This window comes from Rhineura floridana, chromosome 4 (assembly GCF_030035675.1).
Source record: "Rhineura floridana isolate rRhiFlo1 chromosome 4, rRhiFlo1.hap2, whole genome shotgun sequence".
In the NCBI taxonomy this organism is placed as follows: domain Eukaryota; kingdom Metazoa; phylum Chordata; class Lepidosauria; order Squamata; family Rhineuridae; genus Rhineura; species Rhineura floridana.
This window is the reverse complement of record NC_084483.1, coordinates 208,430,364-208,456,284: the sequence shown is the minus strand read 5'-3', so window position 1 is coordinate 208,456,284 and position 25,921 is coordinate 208,430,364. Positions and strand designations below refer to the sequence as shown.

The 25,921-nt window shown below is 47.7% G+C and overlaps 1 protein-coding gene across 6 annotated transcripts in view; it reads left to right on the top strand.

Annotated features, from left to right (window-relative positions):
- EFR3B (EFR3 homolog B) overlaps positions 1-22,014 on the top strand; it is a 163,707-nt gene extending 141,693 nt beyond the window's left edge. For all 6 annotated transcript variants that reach the window (XM_061625876.1, XM_061625875.1, XM_061625878.1 and 3 more), the window contains 10 exons: positions 417-492; positions 4,913-5,074; positions 6,903-7,034; positions 9,198-9,265; positions 12,280-12,407; positions 15,268-15,359; positions 17,415-17,463; positions 18,283-18,389; positions 21,279-21,328; positions 21,498-22,014. In XM_061625876.1, coding sequence (XP_061481860.1) covers positions 417-492; positions 4,913-5,074; positions 6,903-7,034; positions 9,198-9,265; positions 12,280-12,407; positions 15,268-15,359; positions 17,415-17,463; positions 18,283-18,389; positions 21,279-21,328; positions 21,498-21,603 — 970 coding nt within the window. In that variant the 3' untranslated portion in view covers positions 21,604-22,014. The remainder of the gene's footprint in view (positions 1-416; positions 493-4,912; positions 5,075-6,902; positions 7,035-9,197; positions 9,266-12,279; positions 12,408-15,267; positions 15,360-17,414; positions 17,464-18,282; positions 18,390-21,278; positions 21,329-21,497) is intronic.
- The last annotated feature ends 3,907 nt before the right edge of the window (positions 22,015-25,921 follow it).

Genomic DNA, 25,921 nt, shown 5'->3' with positions numbered 1-25,921 from the left:
GAATCAGCCGCATGGGTGATCTTGCCAATCAGGGATCACAGAATAAACATGGTGTCATCGCGATGCTCTGTGGCCAGTTAGACTGGCTACATGATGATGCTAACGAGGGCAGTTGAGAATGAGGGCAGCGGAAACAAATTGGTGGACATTTTTCGAAGACTGCTGAGAAATTATTAGAAAAGGAAGCTGTTTTTACAGCCAATATCTCATGAAAAACTGTTGAGTGATGTCAGCTCAGCTTTTAACTTGAATTACTTCTATGTTTCCTTTCCAAGTGGCTCACAATATAATTTGCTGGCTGCCTCCTTTGAGAGGTGATGCCGTAGTCAGTTTATCATGGGTCTGAAATGCTCCTGATGGCTGCTAAAGACTCTTGCCTTCATTGTGGTTTCCCTCCATCTTTTCATCCCTCGCAGCACCATCAGCGACATCTCAATCCTGAAGCTGAAAGTGGATAAGTGTTCCCGCCAGGACACAGTCTTCATGAAAAAGGTACGGGAAGGTTCTTGCAAATGACTTGCCAGTAGATAATGGGGGGTTGACCGGCTAGTCATCAGCCCTTTGGAGAATGTTGTAGTAGTCAGCTAGCTGAATGTGAGCCAGGAGGAAGATGCTGTGGTTCTGGGTAGGAACACAGAAAGGTGTTTTATGTTGAGTCAGGCCCAGTGGTCCACCTAGCTCAGTATGGTCTACACTGACTGGCAGCAGCTCTCTAGGATTTCAGGCAGTGGTCTCTCCCAGCCCTACCCAGAAATGCTGCCAGGGATTGAACTTGGGTCCTTCTGCATGCAAAGCGGGTGCTCTGCCACTGAGCTGTGGCCCTTGTCCATCATCAACAGGAAAATCATTTCCAACAGTGAAGCAACAATCCTATTACTCTCCTCATCATTGAGGAGGCTGCATTTTAAGATCGTTCTGGGGTTTCAACTTAAGAATGGGGTTGATAGGGTTAGAAATGATTCAGAGAAGGATTTATAAGCATGCTAGCCTACCTGTAGGGGGCATCTCCTTAGATGATGATGATTTCTTAATCATTTTATTAATATACAACTTAATGCCAAAATAGGCTTCTAAGCAGTTTACAGAGTATAAAAGACCAGATAAACATTAAAATATAAACATCCATAATTAAACTATGCAATAAAAATTTCCATTCAAACAACACAGCCGTTAAAACCGGAAACTCGGGCAGAGAGGTCAAGAGCGTGCCTGTGTAAGGAAGCACATCTTCAAAAGCCGGTGGAATTCCCAGACAGATGGGACCTCTTAGATTTCACCAGGGAGTGCATAGGTGGACTCTGCTGGCCTTTAAGCGAACAGTGTAGACAATACTCTGCTAGATGCACCCACAATCTTTTGTCGTTGGACGTGGTGCCCCCAGGTCCTGCCTGGTTGGCGCTGACACATGATCAGCCCTGTTTGGTGGTGGCTTCCTGTTTGTGGAATGCCCTCCCCGTTGAGGTGTGTTTGTCTCCATTGCTGCTGACTTTCAGAAGGAATTTGGAAACATTCTTGTTTACTCAGGTGTTTGACAGCTGAAGGGGTCTGTTCCTGGAAACCTGGAGATCACTGGATGGAAGAACATTTTTAATTGCAACTGTGTCTTTAAGGATGCGGTTAACTGTTTGTAGCATGCTTTTTTTAAAATTAAAATTATTTTGTTGATGTGTTTGCTACCCTGGGCTCCAGGATGTAAATTCAAATCATCATCATCATCTGACTCAAGATAAGGCAGATTCCGATGTTCTGATATCAGTGGCTACTTGCCATTATAGCTCCATAGAAGCCCCATGTTCAGAGGTCATATGCAACACTCCGCTGATCCAGACATAGGGGTTGATGTTCTTTGGCTGCTCCCCAGCCCCTTCCAGCCCCTTTCTCCTGGCTGATGTAAGTTCATCAGGGATGACGCCAGAGAATCATCTGGAATGGGGGTCTCTCCCAGCAGATTTTCATGCATAGCATGGAGAAAGTGCATAGGGAGAAGTTTTTCTCCCTCTCTCATGACACAAGAACTCGTGGATATCCAATGAAGATGAATGTTGAAAGATTCAGGACAGACAAAAGGAAGTACTTCTTCATGCAGCACAGAGTTAAACTGTGGAATTTGCTCCCACAAGAGGCAGCGATGGCCACCAACTTGGACGGCTTGAAAAGAGAATTAGACAAATTAATGGAGGAGAAGGCTATCGTTGGCTACTAGCCACACTGGCTGGGTTCTATGACTGTTAGCATCTATTGCCCACCCTTCAGCCAGGGGTCCCAGCACGGGTTACTACAACCTTAAAATACAGTGTTTGGAAAAAAACAATTAAAAACAACCCCAATCACAAAATTGACGCCTGAGATCCTATTGGGAGAAAGGGCAGGATATAAATTTAATAAATAAAAAGAAATGTCCAGTGTCAGAGACATTGTGCTTCTTAATACCAGTTGCTAGAAACCACAGGAAGGGAGAGTGCTCTTACACTCCCGCCTTGCTTGCGGGCTTCCCATTGGGGGCATCTGGTTGGCCACTGTGAGAACAGGATGCTGGACTAGATGGGCCACGGGCCTGATCCAGGTTCAGGGCTCTTCTTAGGTTCCTAGTTGTCCACCCAGCCTAGTATTGCCTCGTCTGGTGGTCAGTATCTCTCCAGGCTCTCAGGCAGAGGGAGGTCTTTCACTGTTGCCCTCCTGATTCTGTCTGCACTGGAGATGGCCGTGGTTCAAACTGGGATCTTCTGCATGCAAGGCGTTTTTCATTCATTCATTTATTCATTTAATTTGTATCCCGCCCTTCCTCCCAGCACTAAGCATTGGGGGAATTCCTGTTGATATTGGCAAGACTAGCCCCCTTGCCAGTGAATGCACAGGGTCGAGGGTTCTTGCTGTCTCCCTTCCCCCGTGTCCACAAAGAGTCCATGTATGTCAAACGTTAGTTCACCTAAGCGCACAGGTTATCTACAGTAGTCGTCAGAAATTCTCTATTTGGGAGTCAAACTTCAGACAGCAGAACAGTCTTTATAATATATGCTATTTATTCATATCTTGCACACTACAACGAATAAAATGCATTCTAGGTGGCCTTAGCCAACATTGCAGAAAGAGAAAACAGGAATACGCATCAGCAAGAAAGAAATTGCTGGATATCCATTTAACATCAAAGTAAAAGACTCTGAAGGCACTTCTTAGTTGAAACAAGTTGCAATAGATGAAGGACTGAGTTCAACTCTAAGACATATCACAGAGCCAAAGTTACAAAATACACAGGAATACATGTCATAGGGGCTGCCTTTGAAGACGGTTCGGAAACTGCAGCTTGTGCAAAGTGCAGCGGCCAGATTGGTAACAGGGACCAGACGGTCCGAACATATAAAACCGATTCTGGCCCGCTTGCATTGGTCGCCTGTATGTTTCTGAGCTCAATTCAAGGTGCTGGTTTTGATCTATAAAGCCTTACATGACTTGGGACCACAATACCTGATGGAACGCCTCTCCCGATACACACCCACCTGTACACTACGTTCAAGATCAAAGGCCCTCCTCCGGGTGCCTACTCCGAGGGAAGCTTGGAGGGTGGCAACAAGGGAGAGGGCCTTCCCAGTGGTGGCCCCCAAATTATAGAATGATCTGCTTGACGAGGTGTGCCTGGCGCCAACACTGTTATCTTTTCGGCGCCAGGACAAGGCTTTCCTCTTCCAGGCATTTTAGCATGTGTTTTAAATTTTTTAAATTGTGTTTTAAATTGTTTTTAGAAGATGTGTTTTAAATTTGTATATTTGTTTTTAATGTTTTTAGTTACTGTAAACTGCCCAGAGAGCTTCGGCTATGGGGCGGTATATAAATACAATTGACAGATGCTCTTGGAGGTCACTGATTCATAGGGTCGCCATAAGTCGTAGTCGACTTGGAGGCACATAACAACAACAGTATAAATACAATAAATAAATAAATAAATAAATAGAATCATAGAATAGTAGAGTTGGAAGGGGGCTATAAGGCCATCAAGTCCATCCCCCTGCCCAATGCAGGAATCCAAATCAAAGCATTCCCGACAGACGGCTGTCCAGCTGCCTCTTGAATGTTTTCAGTGTCGGAGAGCCCACTACCTCTCTAGGTAATTGGTGCATCATGATACATCACCCATCAGCTGTCATGGATGGTTCTGTCCTGCGTTTTGACCCCCCACTCTAGCAGAGATGAGGGTCCTGAGTGCTCTAAAACCTGGCTTTTTATACACTTTCTTATCTAAGGGAAGGCATGTTCCCATGGTCTTATCAGCTACTGCTTGTTCACTTCTCTTTACTGGTGGGACATAAGAACATAAGAAGAGCCTGCTGGATCAGGCCAGTGGCCCATCTAGTCCAGCATCCTGTTCTCACAGTGGCCAACCAGGTGCCTGGGGGAAGCCCGCAAGCAGGACCTGAGTGCAAGAACACTCTATTCTCTGCTGTCTGGAAAGTCTGCATGTCTCAGTCATGCCATATAATAAACGTCCTTTTTACTTCACGTTGATGGCAAACATAACACATTGGCAGTCTGCCCAGACCTGTTATCTCTATGTCTGTACCAGTTGTTTTTTAGGAAAATTACAGCTTTAGTCAGGAGATGGAAAAGGGGGCAGTTTTAAACTACTCCTTTTATTACTAATTTTTGGTTCTTATGCACAATGCAGACTTTATAGGCTTATTTCAACATATGTTAAGCATATTCTAAGGTAAGCATATTCTAAGCAGATATAAGCAAATGTATGATTTCAGCATATTTTGTGCATGTTTTAATCCATTATCTGGGCTGTCCCATAACTCTGTGGTCCCAGGGGGAAAATATGATTCTATCTCGCTATGATTAAATACTTGAAAAGCATTGTGTAGTAAGACTCATCCCATGATGCCACCCTAACAGAAGGTGCTCTTCTCTCTCTCCGTAGCACTCCCAGCAGCTCTATCGGCACATGTATTTGACCTGCAAGGAGGAAAACAATGGGCGCGCTCACTACGAGGCCCTCTACAGTCTGCTGGCGCTCATCAGCATTGAGCTGGCCAATGAGGAGGTGGTGGTGGACCTCATCCGGCTGGTGCTGGCCATGCAGGTAGGGGCTGGGCAAAGACGAGTGGAAGACTGGGCATCTTCCAAGCCTCTACATACCTTTGCAGGGAGCCTGTTGCCAACTTTTTTAGGATGGAGGGGGGGAGGAAAGGATCAGCAAATCAGGATGTGGGTATCTGGGGCAGAGTAGGATCTCAGCTGGCAGATTACAGAGGAAGAATCTTGGATCTGGATCCTGTAGACCAGTGTTCTTCAAGCAGGTTGTTGGACTACAGCTCCCATCAGCCCCAGACAGCTTAGCCAATGGCTAAGCATGATGAGAGTTGTAGTTCAACAATAGCTGGGGACCCAAGGTTGAAGAACAGTGCGGTAGACGACAACTCAATTTTGGGGGTATCTAACAAATTTTCATGTGCAAAAATGGTCTTAATCTGGTTCAGGCCCCTTTCACGTGTGTTCTCCGGAGAGCCTCTTCTACTCCATCCCATTTCCATGCAGATGTTTTTTGAGGGGGGGGTGAAAAGCTGTTAGAAATCCACATGAATGTCGTAGTTTCTTTAAAAAGAATTGAAGTGCCTACAGGGTGTTCCAAGGGCTGCTCCAGCCCTCTGGAATCAATGAACAGCTGAAATTAGGACGACACCACATGAAAGGGAGCGACTGAAGACTGCTGTTTAAGAAGGCTTTATGGTTTATTCTTTGTATTTTACCTAATTTTATCTTATTGTACATTTCTTTGATAGCTTCTGGCTGTGAAGTGGTTTATAAATCTGTGAAATAAATAAATTTATTTCTCCAGGTGTTTTCAGATAAATAATCTGATTCAGTGTTGGACATCTGTTCGTATTTTATGATTTTGTAGGTGTTTTCATGATGATTTAATACTTTTGTTAAATACAGCCTTGATATTTTTTTAGGAGTTGAGAGTTTAAAAATAGTCTTATAAATAAGAGTAAGATTAATAATAACAGTTCTGGACATTTTAAATATCTCCCAAAACAAAGGAGATGTTTTGAAAATAAAATACTCATTTTTGTTTAAGCATCTTGAGATACAATCTCCTTTGTTTTTGAGTCCAGTTTGGATGCTCTGTCATTCATTTTATATATCTGTATACCACATGTACAGATATATAAAATATACAATATCTACCTTGCTGTAAAATGGCCTTGGGGCAGGTTAGAATAATATAATGCAACACAGCAGTGGTTCCCAACCTGGGGGCCGGGACCCCCAGGGGGGCCGTGAAGTAAGCCAGAGGGGGCCGTGAACAGTAAAGAAATGAATTATATTATTTTTTTAAAGAAGTCTTCACTCCCTGGACACTGTCTGCTTTCCGCTGCCGCTGCAGATGACACCCCCCCTTGCTCCAAACGAGAGGGGAGGCCTTTTGCTGAAGCGCCAGAGCATCTTTCAGGCGCACTAAGGGCAGGCATCTGCCTATAAAATACATGGCAGATGCCAAAGGAGGCTGAGGGTGGAGCTACCAGGAAGAAGAGGGGATTGCTATCACTGATTCCCGTCTCCTTGCACTGCCGCTACTGGCAGCGCCCTTACTTAGAGTGAGAGGAGAGGGCTTTTTGTGAAGCAAAAAGAAGCAAGGCTGCAAAGAAAGGCTGCTTTCCCCCTTCCTTCCTGGCAGCCAGCCTGCCTCCCTGGGGGGAGGGGGTCACAAAAAATGTTCAGCTTATAAAGGAGGTCCTGTGCTCATAAAAGTTGGGAACCACTGCAATACACTTCAAACCTGTGAGGTGATAAAGCATCTAAACCAGCAGATGAGAGTTAGCGCTTCCATGGTCTCTGAAATCATCATTTCTCAGCAGACGTATTGCTGGCTCTGTGGATCCATAATGTTACAATCCTCTTTCCAGGAATTGGCCCAGGTCAATGAGGATAACCTCTCGCTCTACAGCCGCTGCGCGCTGTACGCCCTTGGAGCCGCCTACCTGAACCTGATCAGCCAGCTGACCACCGTGCCCGCCTTCTGCCAGCACATTCATGAGGTCTGCCGTTTGGCGTTACCCTGTCCTCTCTTTTTCTCTCAAAAGTCCATGGGCCCTGTTGAGTCAACCCAAAGGCCTGCCTGCTGCAGGGACCTCATTCCCACTCTGGGTATTTGGAGGCCTTTAAGAAGCCCACAACCGTCTCCTGCACCGCTTTATTGGCTGCCACATGTGGGGGAGTAGCCAAGGACACATTGAACACATCTGTTGTCAACTAGGCCAGCATTCTTGGGTCCCCAGATGTTGTCCGGCTATAACTCCCATCATCCCCACCAAGCTTAGTCAAGCAGTCATCTGGGGACCCAATATGGAAGAACACTGAATTAGATGTTACCAGGAAATGCAGGGAAGAGAGGGTTTCATCGGAAGTGGCCGTGCGTTCCGGGTGTTAATTAAGCCAGCAGGCTTATGCAGACAATTAAGAAACATTTTTCCGTAATAGGCAGCTGGTAAACTGTTTTAATTTGTGTGTGGCTTTTATTGTCCTATGTTTGTTGTAAACCACTTTAGGGTTTTTTTTAATGAAACTTGAATATTTATTTATAAATGAATAAATAAATGAATGGTCCATAAATTTGCTACGTGAAGAGTTTGGTTGGTGGAAAGTCAAGAATAATATACCGTATATTCCGGCGTATAAGACGACTGGGCGTATAAGACAACCCCCAACTTTTGTGAAGATTTTCCTGGGTTAAAAAGTCGTCTTATATGCTGGAATATACGGTAATAATAATAATAATATTTAATTTGTTTGTCGCCTATCTGGCAATTAGCCACTCTAGGCGACGTACATTAAAATGAGATAAAATACAAAAATTTCAAATGCAATCACATAATAACAATAAATAAAATATTGGACAGTCATCGATACATATAAAAACAGTTATATTAGCAGCATATGATAGATGACAAAATCATGGAGATTTACCCCTCCCAAGGACCTCAAAGGCCTGTTGAAATAGCCACGTCTTCAGGGCCTTGCGGAATACCTCTAGGGAAGGGGCATGTCGGAGATCACATGGGAGGGAGTTCCAGAGAGTGGGGGCCACCACAGAAAAGGCTCTCTCCCTAGTACCCACCAACCTAGCTGTTTTGGTTGGCGGGATTGAGAGAAGGCCTTGTGTGGCTGATCTAGTTGGGCGGCATAATTGGTGGCGGTGGAGGCGCTCTTTCAGGTAAGCAGGGCCGAAACCCTTTAGGGTTTTAAAGGTTAATACCAATACCAAGACAACAAAGTCTCTTCCTCTTCCCCTCCTTTCCTTTCCTCCCCTCCCCCCACTTTCCAGTAGCACCAGTTAAGAGCTGGGTAGTAATGTTATCTACCACAAGTTCACCATATGCGTCTCTCTTGCTCTTGCACTGGACAGCTGGCTCCCCCCCCAAAAAAAATATATATATCCAGGCATATAAGGATTGTTGTTGGTGAAGTCATGGGGACTTTGATCTGATGGTGGACAGATGATCTTTTTTTTTTTTTTCACTTTTCTTGGTACTCAGCTCTAAGTCCATTCTTATCCCATTTTGTATGGATTTTTTGAAAGAACGCATGAAAAGTCCTTTTACAATTTTATGTAAAATACACACTTCTTTCAGTACATCTTTCTGTTAAACGTGCGTGTCGTGTGCATGTTTAAAAAATAAAATACTTATTTTTGTCCACCAAAACTGCATAGCAAAATCCAGAGGAGGAGGACAGGGAGTTGAATTCCAAAACGGAAGCAAGTTTGGGAGCACCACATCAGGCTGGTCCTCTGTGAAAACTGGACCAGCGGAATTGCTCCTTAAGCCCTTGCTGTGGATGCTTCACTTCCTTGATCATGCCTTCAGCGTGCTTCTGGGTAAACCAGTCTAGCAATGGGGAAAGGCCATAGCTCAGTGGCAGAGCATCTGCCTTGCATGCAGAAGGTCCCAGGTTCACTTCCCAGCAGCAGCTCCAGAGACTTCCTGCCTGATACCCTAGAGAGCTGCTGTCAGTCAGTGTAGACTGTACTGAGCTAGATGGACCAGGATGGTCTCACTCAGTATAAGGGAGCTTCCATTGTTCTTAGGGAGCGCCAAGCAGGGCCTTCAGAGATGAAGCATTTGCCAGGCGCTGGCGATTGTCGAGAGGGCCCAGAGGGTCTCAGCTGGTAGAGCAAGTCTTACCTCCTTCCTGTTTTCCAGGTCATAGAGATGAGAGAAAAGGAAGCCCCATACCTGCTCCCCAAAGGCGTGTTTGCAGAGAAGCCCAGGTAAGAGAGCCCAAGTTGGCCCGGGAGCTGCTGCCTCAAAATGTAGGGATGGGGAACATCTTTGTGCCTCCAGATGTCTTGGAGTACAACTCCCATCAGCCCCAGCCAGCATGGCCAATGGCCAGGGACGATGGGAGTTGTAGACCAGCATCATCTTGAGGGCCACAGGTTGCCCACCCTTGCTCTTCCGCTTCCCCTACCTTTGGCCCTCCAGATGTCTTGGAGTACAACTCCCATCAGCCCCAGCCAGCATGGCCAATGGCCAGGGACGATGGGAGTTGTAGACCAGCATCATCTTGAGGGCCACAGGTTGCCCACCCTTGCTCTTCCGCTTCCCCTACCTTTGTGCCTCCAGATGTCTTGGAGTACAACTCCCATCAGCCCCAGCCAGCATGGCCAATGGCCAGGGACGATGGGAGTTGTAGACCAGCATCATCTTGAGGGCCACAGGTTGCCCACCCTTGCTCTTCCGCTTCCCCTACCTTTGGCCCTCCAGATGTCTTGGAGTACAACTCCCATCAGCCCCAGCCAGCATGGCCAATGGCCAGGGACGATGGGAGTTGTAGACCAGCATCATCTTGAGGGCCACAGGTTGCCCACCCTTGCTCTTCCGCTTCCCCTACCTTTGTGCCTCCAGATGTCTTGGAGTACAACTCCCATCAGCCCCAGCTAGCATGGCCAGGGACGATGGGAGTTGTAGACCAGCATCATCTTGAGGGCCACAGGTTGCCCACCCTTGCTCTTCCGCTTCCCCTACCTTTGGCCCTCCAGATGTCTTGGAGTACAACTCCCATCAGCCCCAGCCAGCATGGCCAATGGCCAGGGACGATGGGAGTTGTAGACCAGCATCATCTTGAGGGCCACAGGTTGCCCACCCTTGCTCTTCCGCTTCCCCTACCTTTGTGCCTCCAGATGTCTTGGAGTACAACTCCCATCAGCCCCAGCCAGCATGGCCAATGGCCAGGGACGATGGGAGTTGTAGACCAGCATCATCTTGAGGGCCACAGGTTGCCCACCCTTGCTCTTCCGCTTCCCCTACCTTTGGCCCTCCAGATGTCTTGGAGTACAACTCCCATCAGCCCCAGCCAGCATGGCCAATGGCCAGGGACGATGGGAGTTGTAGACCAGCATCATCTTGAGGGCCACAGGTTGCCCACCCTTGCTCTTCCGCTTCCCCTACCTTTGTGCCTCCAGATGTCTTGGAGTACAACTCCCATCAGCCCCAGCTAGCATGGCCAGGGACGATGGGAGTTGTAGACCAGCATCATCTTGAGGGCCACAGGTTGCCCACCCTTGCTCTTCCGCTTCCCCTACCTTTGTGCCTCCAGATGTCTTGGAGTACAACTCCCATCAGCCCCAGCTAGCATGGCCAGGGACGATGGGAGTTGTAGACCAGCATCATCTTGAGGGCCACAGGTTGCCCACCCTTGCTCTTCCGCTTCCCCTACCTTTGGCCCTCCAGATGTCTTGGAGTACAACTCCCATCAGCCCCAGCCAGCATGGCCAATGGCCAGGGACGATGGGAGTTGTAGACCAGCATCATCTTGAGGGCCACAGGTTGCCCACCCTTGCTCTTCCGCTTCCCCTACCTTTGTGCCTCCAGATGTCTTGGAGTACAACTCCCATCAGCCCCAGCCAGCATGGCCAATGGCCAGGGACGATGGGAGTTGTAGACCAGCATCATCTTGAGGGCCACAGGTTGCCCACCCTTGCTCTTCCCCTTCCCCTACCTTTGGCCCTCCAGATGTCTTGGAGTACAACTCCCATCAGCCCCAGCTAGCATGGCCAGGGACGATGGGAGTTGTAGACCAGCATCATCTTGAGGGCCACAGGTTGCCCACCCTTGCTCTTCCGCTTCCCCTACCTTTGTGCCTCCAGATGTCTTGGAGTACAACTCCCATCAGCCCCAGCTAGCATGGCCAGGGACGATGGGAGTTGTAGACCAGCATCATCTTGAGGGCCACAGGTTGCCCACCCTTGCTCTTCCGCTTCCCCTACCTTTGGCCCTCCAGATGTCTTGGAGTACAACTCCCATCAGCCCCAGCCAGCATGGCCAATGGCCAGGGACGATGGGAGTTGTAAACCAGCATCATCTTGAGGGCCACAGGTTGCCCACCCTTGCTCTTCCGCTTCCCCTACCTTTGTGCCTCCAGATGTCTTGGAGTACAACTCCCATCAGCCCCAGCTAGCATGGCCAGGGACGATGGGAGTTGTAGACCAGCATCATCTTGAGGGCCACAGGTTGCCCACCCTTGCTCTTCCGCTTCCCCTACCTTTGGCCCTCCAGATGTCTTGGAGTACAACTCCCATCAGCCCCAGCCAGCATGGCCAATGGCCAGGGACGATGGGAGTTGTAGACCAGCATCATCTTGAGGGCCACAGGTTGCCCACCCTTGCTCTTCCGCTTCCCCTGCCTTTGGCCCTCCAGATGTCTTAAACTACAACTCCCATCAGCCCCAGCCAGCATGGCCAATGGCCAGGGACGATGGGAGTTGTAGACCAGCAACATCTTGAGGGTCACAGGTTGCCCACCCTCGATCTTCCCTTCCCTTCCCCTACCTTTGGCCCTCCACATGTCTTAAACTACAACTCCCATCAGCCCCAGCCAGCATGGCCAGTGGGAGTTGTAGACCAGCAACCAGGCATTTTAGCATGTGTTTTAATTGGCTTTTAAATATGTGTTTTTAAATTTGTATATTTGTTGTTATGTTTAATTGTTGTAAACCACCCAGAGAGCTTCGGCTATGGGGCGGCATACAAATGTAATAGATAAATAAATAATAAATAACATCTAGAAGGCTGAGGTTCTCTGTCACAATGAAAGGAGCCCCCTGAAGAGCTTTATCACATTTATTACATTCACAGGTGGCAGCCACTGAAGAGGTGTGACTGCATGCCCCTCCTCTGGTTGCCCATGCTCTCTGTATCCACTGTTGCTTTCCCATGCCCTTCCTCCCCAGGGAGGCATAGGCACTGGAATTCCCTTTCACTGCTTCTGGGGTCCCCTCCTGCAGGTTGTCAAGGAACCTGGACCACCTGGGCCCCGAGATCCTCTTCCGCCAAAGCAAGATCAGCGAGGTGCTGGGAGGCAGCGGCTACAATTCTGACAGGCTCAGCACGCCTTATATCCCCCAGCTGACAGGTATGAGGGTGGTGCGTACTTTGATCACAGGGGAGGGGGAGATGGCAGGATGTGGCTCCCAGCACAAGATGTGCCCGTTTCTAGTGCTTTACGGCTCAGCAATGTGCTCCTACGCCTGCTGTTTATGCTTGTTTCAGAGGAGGCGAAAGAGTGGCTGGGTGAGGTTTCGGGTAATCAGGACTTCATTGCCCAGCAAAGTTCCTCAAAAATAGAAAAAGTAAACATGAAAAAAATAGCATGAATTGCAGGATAAAGTCATCCTTTTGCTTTTGGCAGAGAATTTGGGTTTGCCCTTGAGCAGCGCTTTCCCAAACACTCACACTTATAGTTCTTGGCCATTGGGATTTTCCCTGACCCTTATTTGCCATCACTTGCCAATCACTCAGATTTTCCTGCTACAGTTGTCTATTATTATTATTATTATTATTATTATTATTATTATTATTAATTATTAGTTTATTTATACCCCGCCTTTTGGCCAAAGGCCCTTAAGGCAGCTTACAAAAACACAAATATAAAATACAGTATAAAAATGCATCAATAAGACAATACAAAATACAATCTGCAAAAGTTAAATAACAATACACATAGTAGCTCTTAATGGTGGCTTTATCCGTGGTACAAGTAACTGCATTTTCTGTGTTAAATTCCAGTCTCCTCAAATCCAGCAGAACTGCATTTGCAACCAGGTCTATAGTGTCATATGTTTGTTGTTGGGAGGGGAACGTTCTGATTTTCTTGGGCGTCCAGCTGCCCTGGCAAGGCAACAGAGGGCAACCCCACTGGCCCTCTGGGGACTCCAGGGGTGCCTTGTGCGGAATTTTCTCCTCCTCCTCCGCTGTTGCCGCCCACGTCGCCCCCCGCTTCGGGTGGCATCCGAGTCTAGCTGGGCAGGGTGAAGACGGTAAACTCGGACCTCGGACTCAGAGCCCTGGGTGTCAGCGCCCAGCAGCTCGGCCTCCTCCGCATCCCAGAAAGTCTGCGTCCAAGGGCTGGGCCCGCATGCCTCCACGCCCATGGTGGTAATAATGGCAGCGGCGGTGACTCACCCTGACGCGAGGTCCTCACAACCTTCTTCCAAGGAAGGGCTGGCATCTTGCAGTGCAGCTTCCAGCCGGTGTTGATGTCCAGTGCCCTAGCGTTCCCCTCCAGTTTGCCCTTAGCAGCAACCGTCTAGGTCTTGCAGGCTGCTATGTAGAGGGTGCATGTCTGACATATGTTGCAAAGTCTATGGACCTCAAGACCTGTGCTGTGTTGATGTGCAGAAATTTGTAATATGTTTTTTTCCCTTATCAGATCTGGCAAGGAATAAAATTGCCATTGCGCCTTTTTGGTGGTAACTGGTGTGCTCACATACTTGTAGGAAGTAATGAACACATTTACTATGTATAACAGCACATCTCAATTAAAAGCCCATTCAAATCAGATGGAGAAGAATATTCTTGGTGAGAGGTTTTTGTGACCAGAGAGGAGCTATTCTGAAAACAAAGTATACTGCAAAACTTCAAAGGAAACAAAAGTTGCAAAGGCAAGGGCCTTAGATAAAACCTGTAGAATTTGCTATCAAGATGTCTGATGGCCACCAACTTGGATGGCTTTAAAAGACAAATTCATGGAGCAGGTGGCTGCTGGTCACAATGGCTAAACTCTCCCTCCACCAATGGAGGCAGGGTGCCTTTGAATACCACTTGCTAGGAATTCCAGGTGGGAAGAGTGCTGTTGCACTTAGGTCCTGCTTGAGGGCTTCCCATTGGGGCATCTGGTAGCCCACAGTGAGAACAGGATGCTGGACTAGATGGGCTGCTGGCCTGATCCAAAATGTGTCGTTGCCCATTAAGATAGATAAGGACTTGTTTAGACTCTCAGACTTTCATCACTCACGTGGTGTCCAAAACCTGTTAGAGGCCCTTCCCAAATTTATTTATTAAATTTGTATCTGCCCTTCCTCCCTCCTGTGGCAGCAGGAGAGCCTTGCGCATGTGGTCCTACTCATCACTGCTCGTGAAAGCGCTCTCCGAATGAGCCTGCTCAGTTATGTGCAGAAGGTCCCGGGCTTGTTCCCAGCGTCTTGTTTTGGGACCATGGGCAGAAGGGCTGTGTCAGCCCACCCTCTGTCTACACAGTGTTTCTCAACCGGTGTGTCTCCAGATGTTGTTGGACCACAACTCCCATCGGCCTCAGCCAGCATTGCCAATGGTCAGGAAAGATGAGAATTGTGGTCCGACAACATCTGGAGGCACACCGGTTGAGAAACACTGGTCTACAGCCTCAGGAAACTTGCTAACTGGAATGGGCAGCATTGGACTAGTCCAAGGGCAGCCAGTAGGGTGTCCTAGCAATGTAGGAAGCTGACCCGAGTCACACTGAACTGGTCCATCTAGCTGAGTATCTAGCTGTCTCCTGGCCCTGGCTGGTGATGCCCTTGAGGACTGAACCTGGGACCTTCTGCCTGTAAGGCAGATGCTCTGCCACTGAGCTACAATGGCCCTTCCAGATGTGGTTGGCCTGCATCATCTGGAAGGTGCCACAAATGATAATGTGACCTGTTACCAGCAGTGGTGGCTGACGGCTCCAGGTCAGTGGGGCAGTGGAATCTTAGTCCAGACTTTCCAGGAGCTGTCCAAGGTGCTTCACCAACCACCATTGGTTATAATAAGGAAGCATTTGTATCTCTTATTCATAATTAGTAATATGGTTCTTGAGGAACTCAGGAAAGAAGAGTTCCTCCTTATCCCTAATTCCTGCCAATGGCAAACAGAATCTTCTTCCCAGCTTTGGGAGGTGGAGAGACAGAGATGTCACTCTAGAACAACAACTCTTGTGTTTCTTCTCCCCCTTCCCCCCCCCCGGCTCCTCTCAGATGAAGACAGGCTGTCAAAAAGGAAGAGCATTGGAGAGACCATCTCCCTACAAGTTGAAGTAGAGTCCAGAAATAGCCCCGAAAAAGAGGAGGTATGGCTTCTTCTTTTTCCCCAGTTTACCCTTTTTACGGTGCCTTCTGTTTACTGTACTGGTCTGAATATAGGCTGCACTTTCCCCTTAAATCTGGGTTATATAAAATTAGAGTATGGCCTATCATCGCTCTCTTATAGGTAGAGAAGCCATGATTTGAGAGATCTCATTTTAGGCATGCAGCTCCTATTAGGACCATTGTGAACCTACCAAGTTTGCACCTTCCAAAACAAGGCATGAACTGAAACACAGCTATTCTTTGAAATTTGCAGTTCTCAGTATTTTGCAATGCACTTCTCCAGCCAGGTGTACAAATGTGTACAAAAAGACATGTACTAGGGTAAAGTGTGCATAAAAATATGTATATTAGTTAAAAATAACATTAAAATGCATTATATTAGGGAACATTGCTTTCCAAAAATGTGTATATTAGGCAAAAATGCATACAAACATGTGACTATTAAGACAAATTTGCTGATAAATTTTCATGAGAAGTTTCTTTTAAAAAAAATTGCAAATGGATGCGGAAATGTAGAGAATAGAAGATAGGAAAAAAGAAAGCGATAGAAACTGAAAATGACAGATTATAATAGATCCCTGGTAGTCGTACTGGCACTACCTCCTTCACCAGCAGGTCTCAGGGCAGGTTACAGTAGTTTAGAATTCAGTATTAAAAACAATTAAAACAAATTTCAATCACAGGAACGGTGTGGGTCCTGAAAACATACATCTCGGGTGCCAAAAGCCAGGGCAAAGAGGTGTGCCAGGAGCACCTCTGTGGGGAGGGAATGCCACTAGTTAGGGACTGCCCCAGAGAATGCCCTCTTCCGGGCCATCACCACCACCCCAACTGCGGAGGGTGGAAGAACGACCAAGCAGGCACCAACACTGGCTGAACCCAAATAATCCTGGCCACCTTCCGCGTCTATGAAGTGTGACATCATTGGTTGCATAGGCGAGCTCCACCAATGCCCTGCCCCTCTTGGAAATGGGACCATGTCTTGGGTGTGAGAGTCAAGAGCTTTCCAGGACAGATTGGAGAATCGGTTAGGGCAGGGATAGGGAATCTGAGGGCCGGGGGCTGAATGTGGCCCTTCAGATGTCTCTTTTTGGCCTTGGAGACTCTTCGCAGGACACACCCTCCTTCGCACCGTCCTTGAATGTTTTTGTCTAGCTGGAATGTGTTCTTGAAGCAGTGGCAGCTGGTGGCGCCGTGCAATCCACTCTGGGTTCTAATCCAACCTTTCAAGGAGCTGTCTAAGGTGCTGAACCCTACTTGAAAGTTCAGACTAAAACCCGGAGCGGATTCCGCTGCCCCACTGACATTGGAGCTGCCACTGCCTTGAACTGAGATGCCCCTTGCTTGCTTAGATGGAGGGCAGAGAGGACTGTGGGTGGAAACTACCCTACCAAAGGCAACATTCTGTGGAAAAGTAAAATCCTATTGCTCTGCTCACTTTACCCTCTGGCCCTTCCCATCCCTGGCATGTGGCCCCCAGAAGGTTGCCCAGAAGAGGAAGTTCCCCACCCCTGATTGGGGGCTAGTTAAAACAGGGTGGGAAAGACCTAGAGGATAGAGAAATGGGAACTTTCCCCCATTGGTTATAATGTAAATGTACCACCTTCAAGTCGATTCCGACTTACGGCGACCCTATGAATAGGGTTTTCATGAGGCTGAGAGGCAGTGACTGGCCCAAGGACACCCAGTGAGCTTCATGGCTATGTGGGGAGTCGAACCCTGGTCTCCCAGGTCATAGTCCAACACCTTAACCACTACACCACACTGTTTATAGTCTTAGAATTTTACTGTGGTTTCGCATTACCATGCTACAGCAGCCTTCCCCCAACCTCGCGCCCTCCTGATATGTTAGACTACAACTCCCATCATTCTTTATCATTTGCCATGCTGGCTGGGGCTGATGGGAGCCATAGTCCAAAACATCTGGAGGAAGCCAGCAGTGCACATGATTTACATGTTCTGCCCCCAACACCTGGCTTCTAACGTTTCCCTTCTCTGCCTCCTCTTCGCCCTCCCCTCCCCAAACCCCTGAACAGAGAGCACCTGCCGAAGAGATCACGTATGAAACACTGAAGAAAGCGATTGGTGAGTGTCTTCGGAGAGCAACGGTGGAGGCGCATGGCCTGCCCGCTTTGCGTCTTTCTTCTGCCGTGGCTAGGAGGCAAGGAGAGAGGGAATGTTGACAACACCCGATCTAGCTGGGTTGCTGACTCTTTCCTTCAGCCACTGTTTCCCTCTCCCCTCCTTCAGAGGGGGGGTGTTGTGGAAATATGTTTGCAGAGATCCTCAGCAGTCTGAGCTGCGTTTACCTAAGTAGCAGGCGTTTACCCTGCATTGAGATCACTGAGACTTAAAATGTAGTAAAATAAGAAAAGCTACTTTATTTATAGAAATACATAGTAGATGGGAAAGGCATACCTAGTTCTAAGCTGGAGGCACAATGCCCAGACTTGGGAGTTGCCCTCATGGCTCAGGAGAGAGAGCAAAGACAAAGATGTCTCCTCTCTCCTGGGACAGTCGAAGAAGAAGATGAAGGAAGGAGGGGCAGGTCAGCTTCCCTGAGCATGTCAGTTTGCAACGGAAGGAAGTCAGGTAGAGAAGAGCACAGGTAAAGGTAGGCAAGCCGAGCCAGCTGGAGGACCCTCGCTCTATCTTCCTTCTGGAATACACACAAAAGAACCCAAACAGGAGTTGCTCTTGCCCCACTTCCAATAGTGTGCATGTCCCAGAATAATTGCACAACAAATCAGGATCCTACAAAGCGAAGAGAAGCCCCATGCTCAATGCTCCACAAATCTCCTGGCCCCCAAACTGTTGGGGTCTCCCTGCCCCCCCCCCGGATACCTTGTGGTGTTAATGTAACACAGGTGCTGCTGTTCTGTCCAACCTCCTTGCTCTCCTTAGTGGACAGCGTTGCTGTGGAAGAGCAAGAAAGGGAGAGGAGACGGCAGGTGGTTGAGAAGTTCCAGAAAGCTCCCTTTGAAGAAATCGCCGCTCACTGTGGTGCCCGGGTGAGTGACCGTTTGATGCTTTCCCCTCTTACCAACCTGTCCCTTGGCCATTTTGCGCCTCTCCCAGTGGAAAGCGATGGGTGTATGTAGAGGGTGGCCCAGCAGAAAGAGGTAGGGGCAAATGTTTTAAACAAAGGATCCAGTGTGGTAGCGTAGGGGCCGGTGTCCCCTCCCCCAGATGGCAGCAGTTTGGCTAGGGATGGCAGAGAAATTTGATTTTGTTTGTATTTTGGTGAGAAACTACCAAATGTGCACTTCCCAAGCCAATACGAGAACTGATGGACAGCCATCCTTTGAAATTCCATGATGTCTCTGAATTTTGCAATTTGGTTCTCCAGCTAAACAGTGTACACAAAAATGCATTATATTAGGTGAAATTGCTTGCAAAAAAGTGCATGTTAGGAGAAATTCATACTAAAATGCTGAGAGTTATCATGAGGATGTTTTTTAAAAAAGATTGCAAACTGCTACAGAAATGTGGGGAACTAAATTTAAGTCTGGAAAAATGAGAAACTGGGAGAACCAGAATTCACAGGTTTGTCCGTCTCCTATCACAGCTGCCATTTCCATCATTATCCAGCATTTAGTCATCTCTTGAGTAACTAAATAAGCGTGTGTTGCATCAATCCTTCTTACTCTGGTAGCTCAGTTAGCCTGCCCGACAGTTAGACACCTCAGTGAATTTCCTTACCTCTTTTTCTCAACATTGCAAATCAGTTTTATAATGGGGGGGGGGGAGAAGGTATTTTAGGATGGGGAGGTTGGGAAATATTTCCACAGCCCTCCTCCATCAAAAGCGCTAACCTCCCAGCTGGTCATGAGGGCTGTGTAAGTGGGAGGTCAGTTGAGTCCTGGTAATAAGTGCAAAAAGTGGAGAAGAGAAAAATCAACTCATTTGAAATGTGGTGTTGGAGGAGAACTTTGTGCATACCATGGACTGCGAAAAAAACCAATAATTGGGTGTTAGAACAAATTAAACCAGAACTGTCACTAGAAGCTAAAATGATGAAACTGAAGTTATCCTACTTTGGACACCTAATGAGAAGACCTGATTCATTAGGAAAGACAATAATGCTTGGAAAAATAGAAGGGAGCAGAAAAAGAGGAAGGCCGAACAAGAGATGGGTTGATTCCAAAAAGGAAGCCACAGACCTGAACTTACAAGATCTGAACAGGGTGGTTCATGACAGATGCTCTTGGAGGTCACTGATTCAGAGGGTCGACCATAAGTCATAATCGACTTGAAGGCACATAACAGCAGCAAAGCACAACCATCTCTTCAGAGGCCCCTAGTGGATATGGGAATGTTATGTAAATTACCCATCCCCTAAATTACACAATGCTGGCTAGTGTAATTGTGATTGTTATGTCATTTCGCGCTGAATGAATACAAGTTCGGAGTGAGACTTGTTGACCGAACAAAGGCAGCGTTAATGAAATGATTGCATTTTTAACCATTGATCACTTGACTGAATGTGAAAGACAACCCTCGAAACACTTTCTTATGTCAAGAGCTCTCAGCAAACAATGGAGGTTCAGGAAACCCCTGCATAGTTTTCCAGTGCAGTTGGGGTTTATCTCCATTCAGTAGGGCCTGCAGAATCCCACTCGCCAGTCCCCCACAGCCATACCCCGAATGGCACACTGGCAAACGTACACACACCCTTTGCCACCTCCTCTTACTCACCCGTTTGTTCCTCCTTTTCCCTCTTCCATGCAAACCAACCCCAAACGCCATCAAACCCAACCCTGCAGGCAGCCCTTCAAGCCCATCAGTCAGAGTGGGGAGGGTCCGTTGCTCAGGGGTTGGGCCTTTCCTTTTGCGTTGCAGAAGGTCCCAAAGTAAATCCATGACATCACAAGGACGTGGTAGGAGAGACCATTATCTGCCCAGAGTGGCTGCCAGCCTGGGCTAGATTAACAAATAAGCTGACCTGGTATGAGACAGCTTCCTCTGCATAAAAACCTTGCTTGAGCAGAAATTGCTTTTTTTTTTTTTTAGTTTGGGGGCGGGGGGTTGTCTCTCCATGACCAAGAAAGTTCTTCACTTTTTTTCCACCAACCAACCAGAAAGCACAGGACTAGGATTTCAGCTGCTGCTGTTAATGGGCAAAGGAACTAGTCCATAAGGAGTCAGAGAGGACTATAGCCCAGGATGACTTAAGCCAGGCCAGCTCCCTGTAGTGTGAAAGCAACAGGGGATGTCTCAAAGCCGCTTCTAGATATCCCTACAGCATCTTTGTGTGCCTTTTATAATCCTAACGATTTTATCTGTTTCTATCATTGTATATTCTTTTCTTCTAATCTGCCCTGGTCTTATATGGAGGTGGAGGGCAGCTGAGAAATCTGGGCTCCTTCTGGGAAGAAGGGTGGGATATAAATCTTATAAATAAAGTTAATTGTACCACCGTGGAGGCGTCCACAGTGACTGAAGCTCCTCATCATCCAGCATTTAAAAAGTGACTGCACTGAACAGGGCTGCATTATTAAGCCACAAATCCATAAGGCAGGTGCAGGGAAGTGTTCTCAGCCCAAGGGCCGCATTCCCTTCCAGGCAACCTGTCAGGGGCCACATGGCAGTGGTGGGCAAGACCAGATGCAAAAGTGGGAGGAGCAATGAATGTAAATTTTGCCTTTGTACAGTAGGCTAGTTTCTACACACCCGCACACATCCCTCAGTATCCTGACTCCAGAAACGCTTGGGATGCAAGGCCTGGTGTGGTGGGATGGGGGTGGCCTGGGTGGGGAGAGTTCTGAGGGCCAGAATGCAGTTCCCCACCCCTGAAATAAGGGTACAACTTGCAGGTGCCCGGGGAGACCTTCTTTGAATCCTTCCAGGATGCCGTTGCAAACGCAAGGCTTATAGCCATTTTGTTGTTCTTGTTGCAGGCAACTCTACTCCAGAACAAGCTCAACCAGATCTTTGAGATCACTATACGGTAAGAGACGGGAGAGTTGGGGGACGAAAGCTGCTCCCGTGCGGTTTGCGCAGGAGAACTTCTACTGAATCCTGGCAGAGGAGTTCATTGTGGGTGGGTGTGCCATTTTGCAGCTTTGCCTCTGGCACCGAAATGGCTTCCGCCAGGCCTACCTTTCTCTTTGCTGCAGTCCCCCTCCAAGCCCGTCTGGTACCATCACGGCCGCCTATGGCCAGCCGCAGAGCCACTCCATCCCAGTGTACGAGATGAAGTTCCCGGACCTGTGTGTGTACTGAGGGGCCCGACTGCATGCCAGGACAAAGCCGCGGCTCGAATCGTCATTTGGAACCACGTGGAATGTGATTGTGCTCCCCACATGAGCCAAAGTGGAGGCGCCCCCTTGGACCACCTTCTGAGCGAGATGGACAGAGGCACCCCGTTACAACTCTGCACACTCCCAAGAATACTTTTGCTTGTTTCCTTCCTTCCTTCCTTTGTGCTTGACTAGTTTCCCATCATGCAAAAGCCACAGCGAGCATCCAGGCAGCCTTTGACAGACAGTGGGAGGAAGCGGGAGGGGGCTTTTTCAGCTTTCCTTTTTTAAAAGCTGTTTTCAAAGCGGTTGTGTAGTAGTATTATTTTTGAATGGTTGGATGTTTTCTGTCTCCAGCGTGTGTTGATAATCCATCATATAAAGTGAATCTGTTCTCTGTGTGGGTCTGTCTCATTTCTGCTCCTGGTTCAGACTTCTTTCCTAGCAAAGGGTTGACACCGGGGGGGGGGGGTTAAGGTTTTAGGTTTTTTTCCCTTTGGAATTTTCTGTAGAGATAGAAAAATCTTTTTGAAATGTAGTAACTTTGAGTAAGGTGTAAATTAGGGATGGCGAACCTGTGGGCTTCCAGATGTTGCAGGACTCTAACTCCTGTCACCCCTAGCCAGCATGGCCAATGGCTAGGGATTAATGGGAGCTGTAGTCTGACAACATCTGGAGGCATTCAGCTTCTCCATATCTGGTATAAACAGTAGGGATAAGCATGCAAAAGAGATGATACTTGGACATTTTCAGCAGTGGCCAAAAGTCTCCTCCTTTCGGTGATTTCCAAGAGGGTTGCTTTGCAGTGGTTGAAGGTTTTTGGCTATACAGAGTGAGTGCAACCGGCGATCTGATTGGCCTGAATCACCTATGTGACCAGATCAAAAAGAATCGTCCCAATTTGCTTTCAGTGATGTCAGTGATTGGCTACCTGTCATTGTGATGTCATCCTGTTCATTATATGATCCCTGATTAGATGGGCCTAATCTAGGATGGAAAAAGAAGCCCTAACTTGGAAGAAAAGGCACTGAAAACAAAGCCAGTGAATATTAAAAGAATTTTTCAGTTTCCCACTCTCCAAGACTCCTAAAATGTCAATGTCTGCCACAGCAGCTGACCATCACTTGGTCCAGGTCAAAAATATTGCCCCAGGACATAACTGTTTTGGCACAGTTCTGAAAAAGAAAGTGTGAGGGTACAAAGGTGAAAAGGCCATAGCTAAGTGGTAGAGGAGACCCACAGTTCAATCCCTGGATCGCATCTCCAGTTAAAGGGTTTCATGTTAGATACCTGGGGCAGACTCCTCTCCACCTGGGACCTTGCAGAGTCACTGCCAGTCAGAGCAGACTCTGGCGTCGTTGGACAACAGGCCAGTGCAGCATAAGCTAGCTTTATGTTTATGATCAAGCATCATTCCTCCTAAGATATAGGTGGTGGTCTAAGCTAATCTACATTTAAGTGTGGGGCAGTGATGGGTTGTGAACTAGTCCTCTCACACACAGCCTCAACCAGTGGCGGCTGGTGGTTCGATGTCATTGGAGCAGTGGAATCCGCTCCAGGTTTAATCTGAGCTTTTGAGGAGCTGTCCAAGGTGAAAGCACCCTGTCTCTGCTAGGAACCACAAGTGAGGTGTTGAGCCTCCGCGCTCTATCGACGAGCAGGGAGGGGGAAGGCATGAATGGCAGGCGCCTCCATGGCCAGAAGGCGCGGAAGGTCCCACTGTTGTGTCTTTTCCAGCCTTGGAGGAAGGGAGTGTGTTAGATGCTCCGCCAATTCCCACGGGGGAACCCTTCCCCTTTCAGGATAGTGCTCAGCCTCCAAACGCCCTCTCGAAGCCGTTAGGGGAGGATTCCGAAAGAGCAGTGACTCCCCCTTTGTCCACCCGTAACTTAGAGATGTCTGAGGCTTCCCCGTCTTCTACTTCCCTGTCTGTTGATAAGGACCCTGTTTTGTCAGACGAGCCCTTGGAAGTTCGCCCCCCTTCACCTCGCTCTTGACGGCAGGAAAAGCGTACTGGTCAGAGGGCGGGGGTATGAAGGAGTGAGAGATTGCGCTCCAAAACTTCCCCTATATAAGTCTGCTGAGTTGGGAGGGGGGTGTTGCGTCAACTCTCTTTTACGTTGCAGAGCATGTCTAAAGTGTTGTTAGGGAATTATAGTGAGTTATTGTAGGAACTCTATGAAGCGCACTGCTTTTGATGTATCCATTACTCTAATAAAACAAGATTTACTTGCGCCAACGTCTCAGCCTCTTGGGTCCAACTCTGGATGGGACAAGAGGGTAGGATCATCCTTTGCCAGTTGTTGAGAGGCTGGAAGAACAATATGTTGTGGATGCTGCGGTATAACAAGACTGGATTTGACAAACCTCCTTTCTATGGAGCTGTGGGTTAGCTGGGTGAGTTGCCACAGTAAACGCAGCTGTATATCTCCCAACTCACACTGCACAGCCTTCATGATGAGTAGGGAGGTTTGGGTTTTTTCCATCTTTTGAGAACCAGTGCTAGGCGGCTCATTTTTTTGCTCAGGATAACTCGGGCCAGATTTACTTTTGCTGCTGCGTCAGCAGATACACCTAAGTGACCTGTGCAAATTTGCAGATGTATGTTTGTATCCCGTCTTCTGTGTGCACACAGCATTTCTAAACACATGTACACGATTTAATCAAAACAAGTGACGAGTGTCTTGCTCCCTTTGGGGCCAAGCCCCTTTTCACCACGACAAGGCAGTCCCATCTCTCCCTCAACCTTGAGGGCTTAACACCCTTTTCCCTTCTACACAGTTGGAATGTTCATGAATATTCCATAGCAGCTCATCTAACGGCCAGGGAAGGCTCATTTAAATAGATGAGGCGAAGCTAGGAAAGCGAGCTCTCCATTTTCCATCACAACCTCTGCTACAGGAGACCACCAGCTGTCATGGCTGCCACTGGAGGATCAGCAGCAGCCAAGGAAGCGGCCAAAGTCAACAGCCACCACTGGAACTCCAATTTCTTCTGTGTTTATTAACAGAGCTCATACGGCATCATTGCTAAAAGAAAACCCCTAGTTTGGATCTCTGCAAGCCAGTGGAAAGGCATAATTCAAATCAAACAAGTTAAATGGAAGGCAGCGTTCTTATAGTGTGTAGCTATGGCAATTTCCAAGACTGCCACCTGAGTTTTGCCTGGAATAGTTTCTCTTTTGTCCTCATGTTTTCCGTTGTTGAGCTTTGGTTCAGTGTGATAGTTGTGCCCTCTGTATATGTATAGCGACTGCAAGGACCCTAATGGTTTATTCAAGGCTGGCTTTGAGTTCACAGGTAGAACGGAAGGTTCATGGATCTGAATCAAGGCAACGGCATATGAAGATTCTCCTTGCATTATGTCTGAGTGCATGATTGTATGTGCAGTGCTGCCTTCGTATCTGAGGTATACAACCATACACACTAAGTGTTGGCAGAGAGTAATGGAGGGAGAGGAGTGGGGATTTCATTCCTGATCTTCAAAAGGTCATATATTGGTGGGGGACACTTAGTTGATTCATGTTTGAATAAAGTTATCTGGGTGGCCTTTTCAAATAAATGTTAATGGTGTCACCGATATGAACTGGACTATTTTTAAGAAAACATTTTGTGAATCACAGTGGAAGGGTTTTTTATTTAAAAAATGGCTTTGACAGCTAAATAGATTGTTAAAGCTCGTATTGCATAATTGCTAAAAGAGAGTCCCTAGTTCGAATCTCACTTCTGCCGTGAATTCACAAAGTGTCCTTAGAAAAGCTGACTCCCTCAGCTTTCCATTTGCAAGTAAGGATAATGACCATAGGTTTGCTATAAGGAGAGATATAACTAGTAATAACTAGATATTGCATGCCTAGGCCTTTGAACCCTGGAAAGAGTTGTACAGAGGTGAAGTGTTATGGTGGATTCTGTGTGGTTTGATTTTTGTGTGTTAAAGGTCCCAATATTTGGGGGGGGGGCAGGGACACTGCAGGACAAACTGAGTCAAGCCCCCCCTTCACATGAACAGTGTCAACTTGCCAACCTATCCACAGGATGATTTTTCACTCTTTTGATCTTTTGCCAAGATTTGGGGGTGGAGAGGAAGTTTGTGTCACCTCACACTGCAGGAATGCCTTTTCTAAAGTGACACTTGCCACTTTTAACAGAGACCAATATATTAGTCAATGTTTGCATGATTCCCCAAAGATTGCCAAAATGGAGGAGGGTCATGGGGGGAGGCAGAAGGTGTTGTGAAAATGACTCATTTCAGTCCATCTGGATCATGGATTTCTGACAAATTGCAGCCCAGGAGTTGGCCTC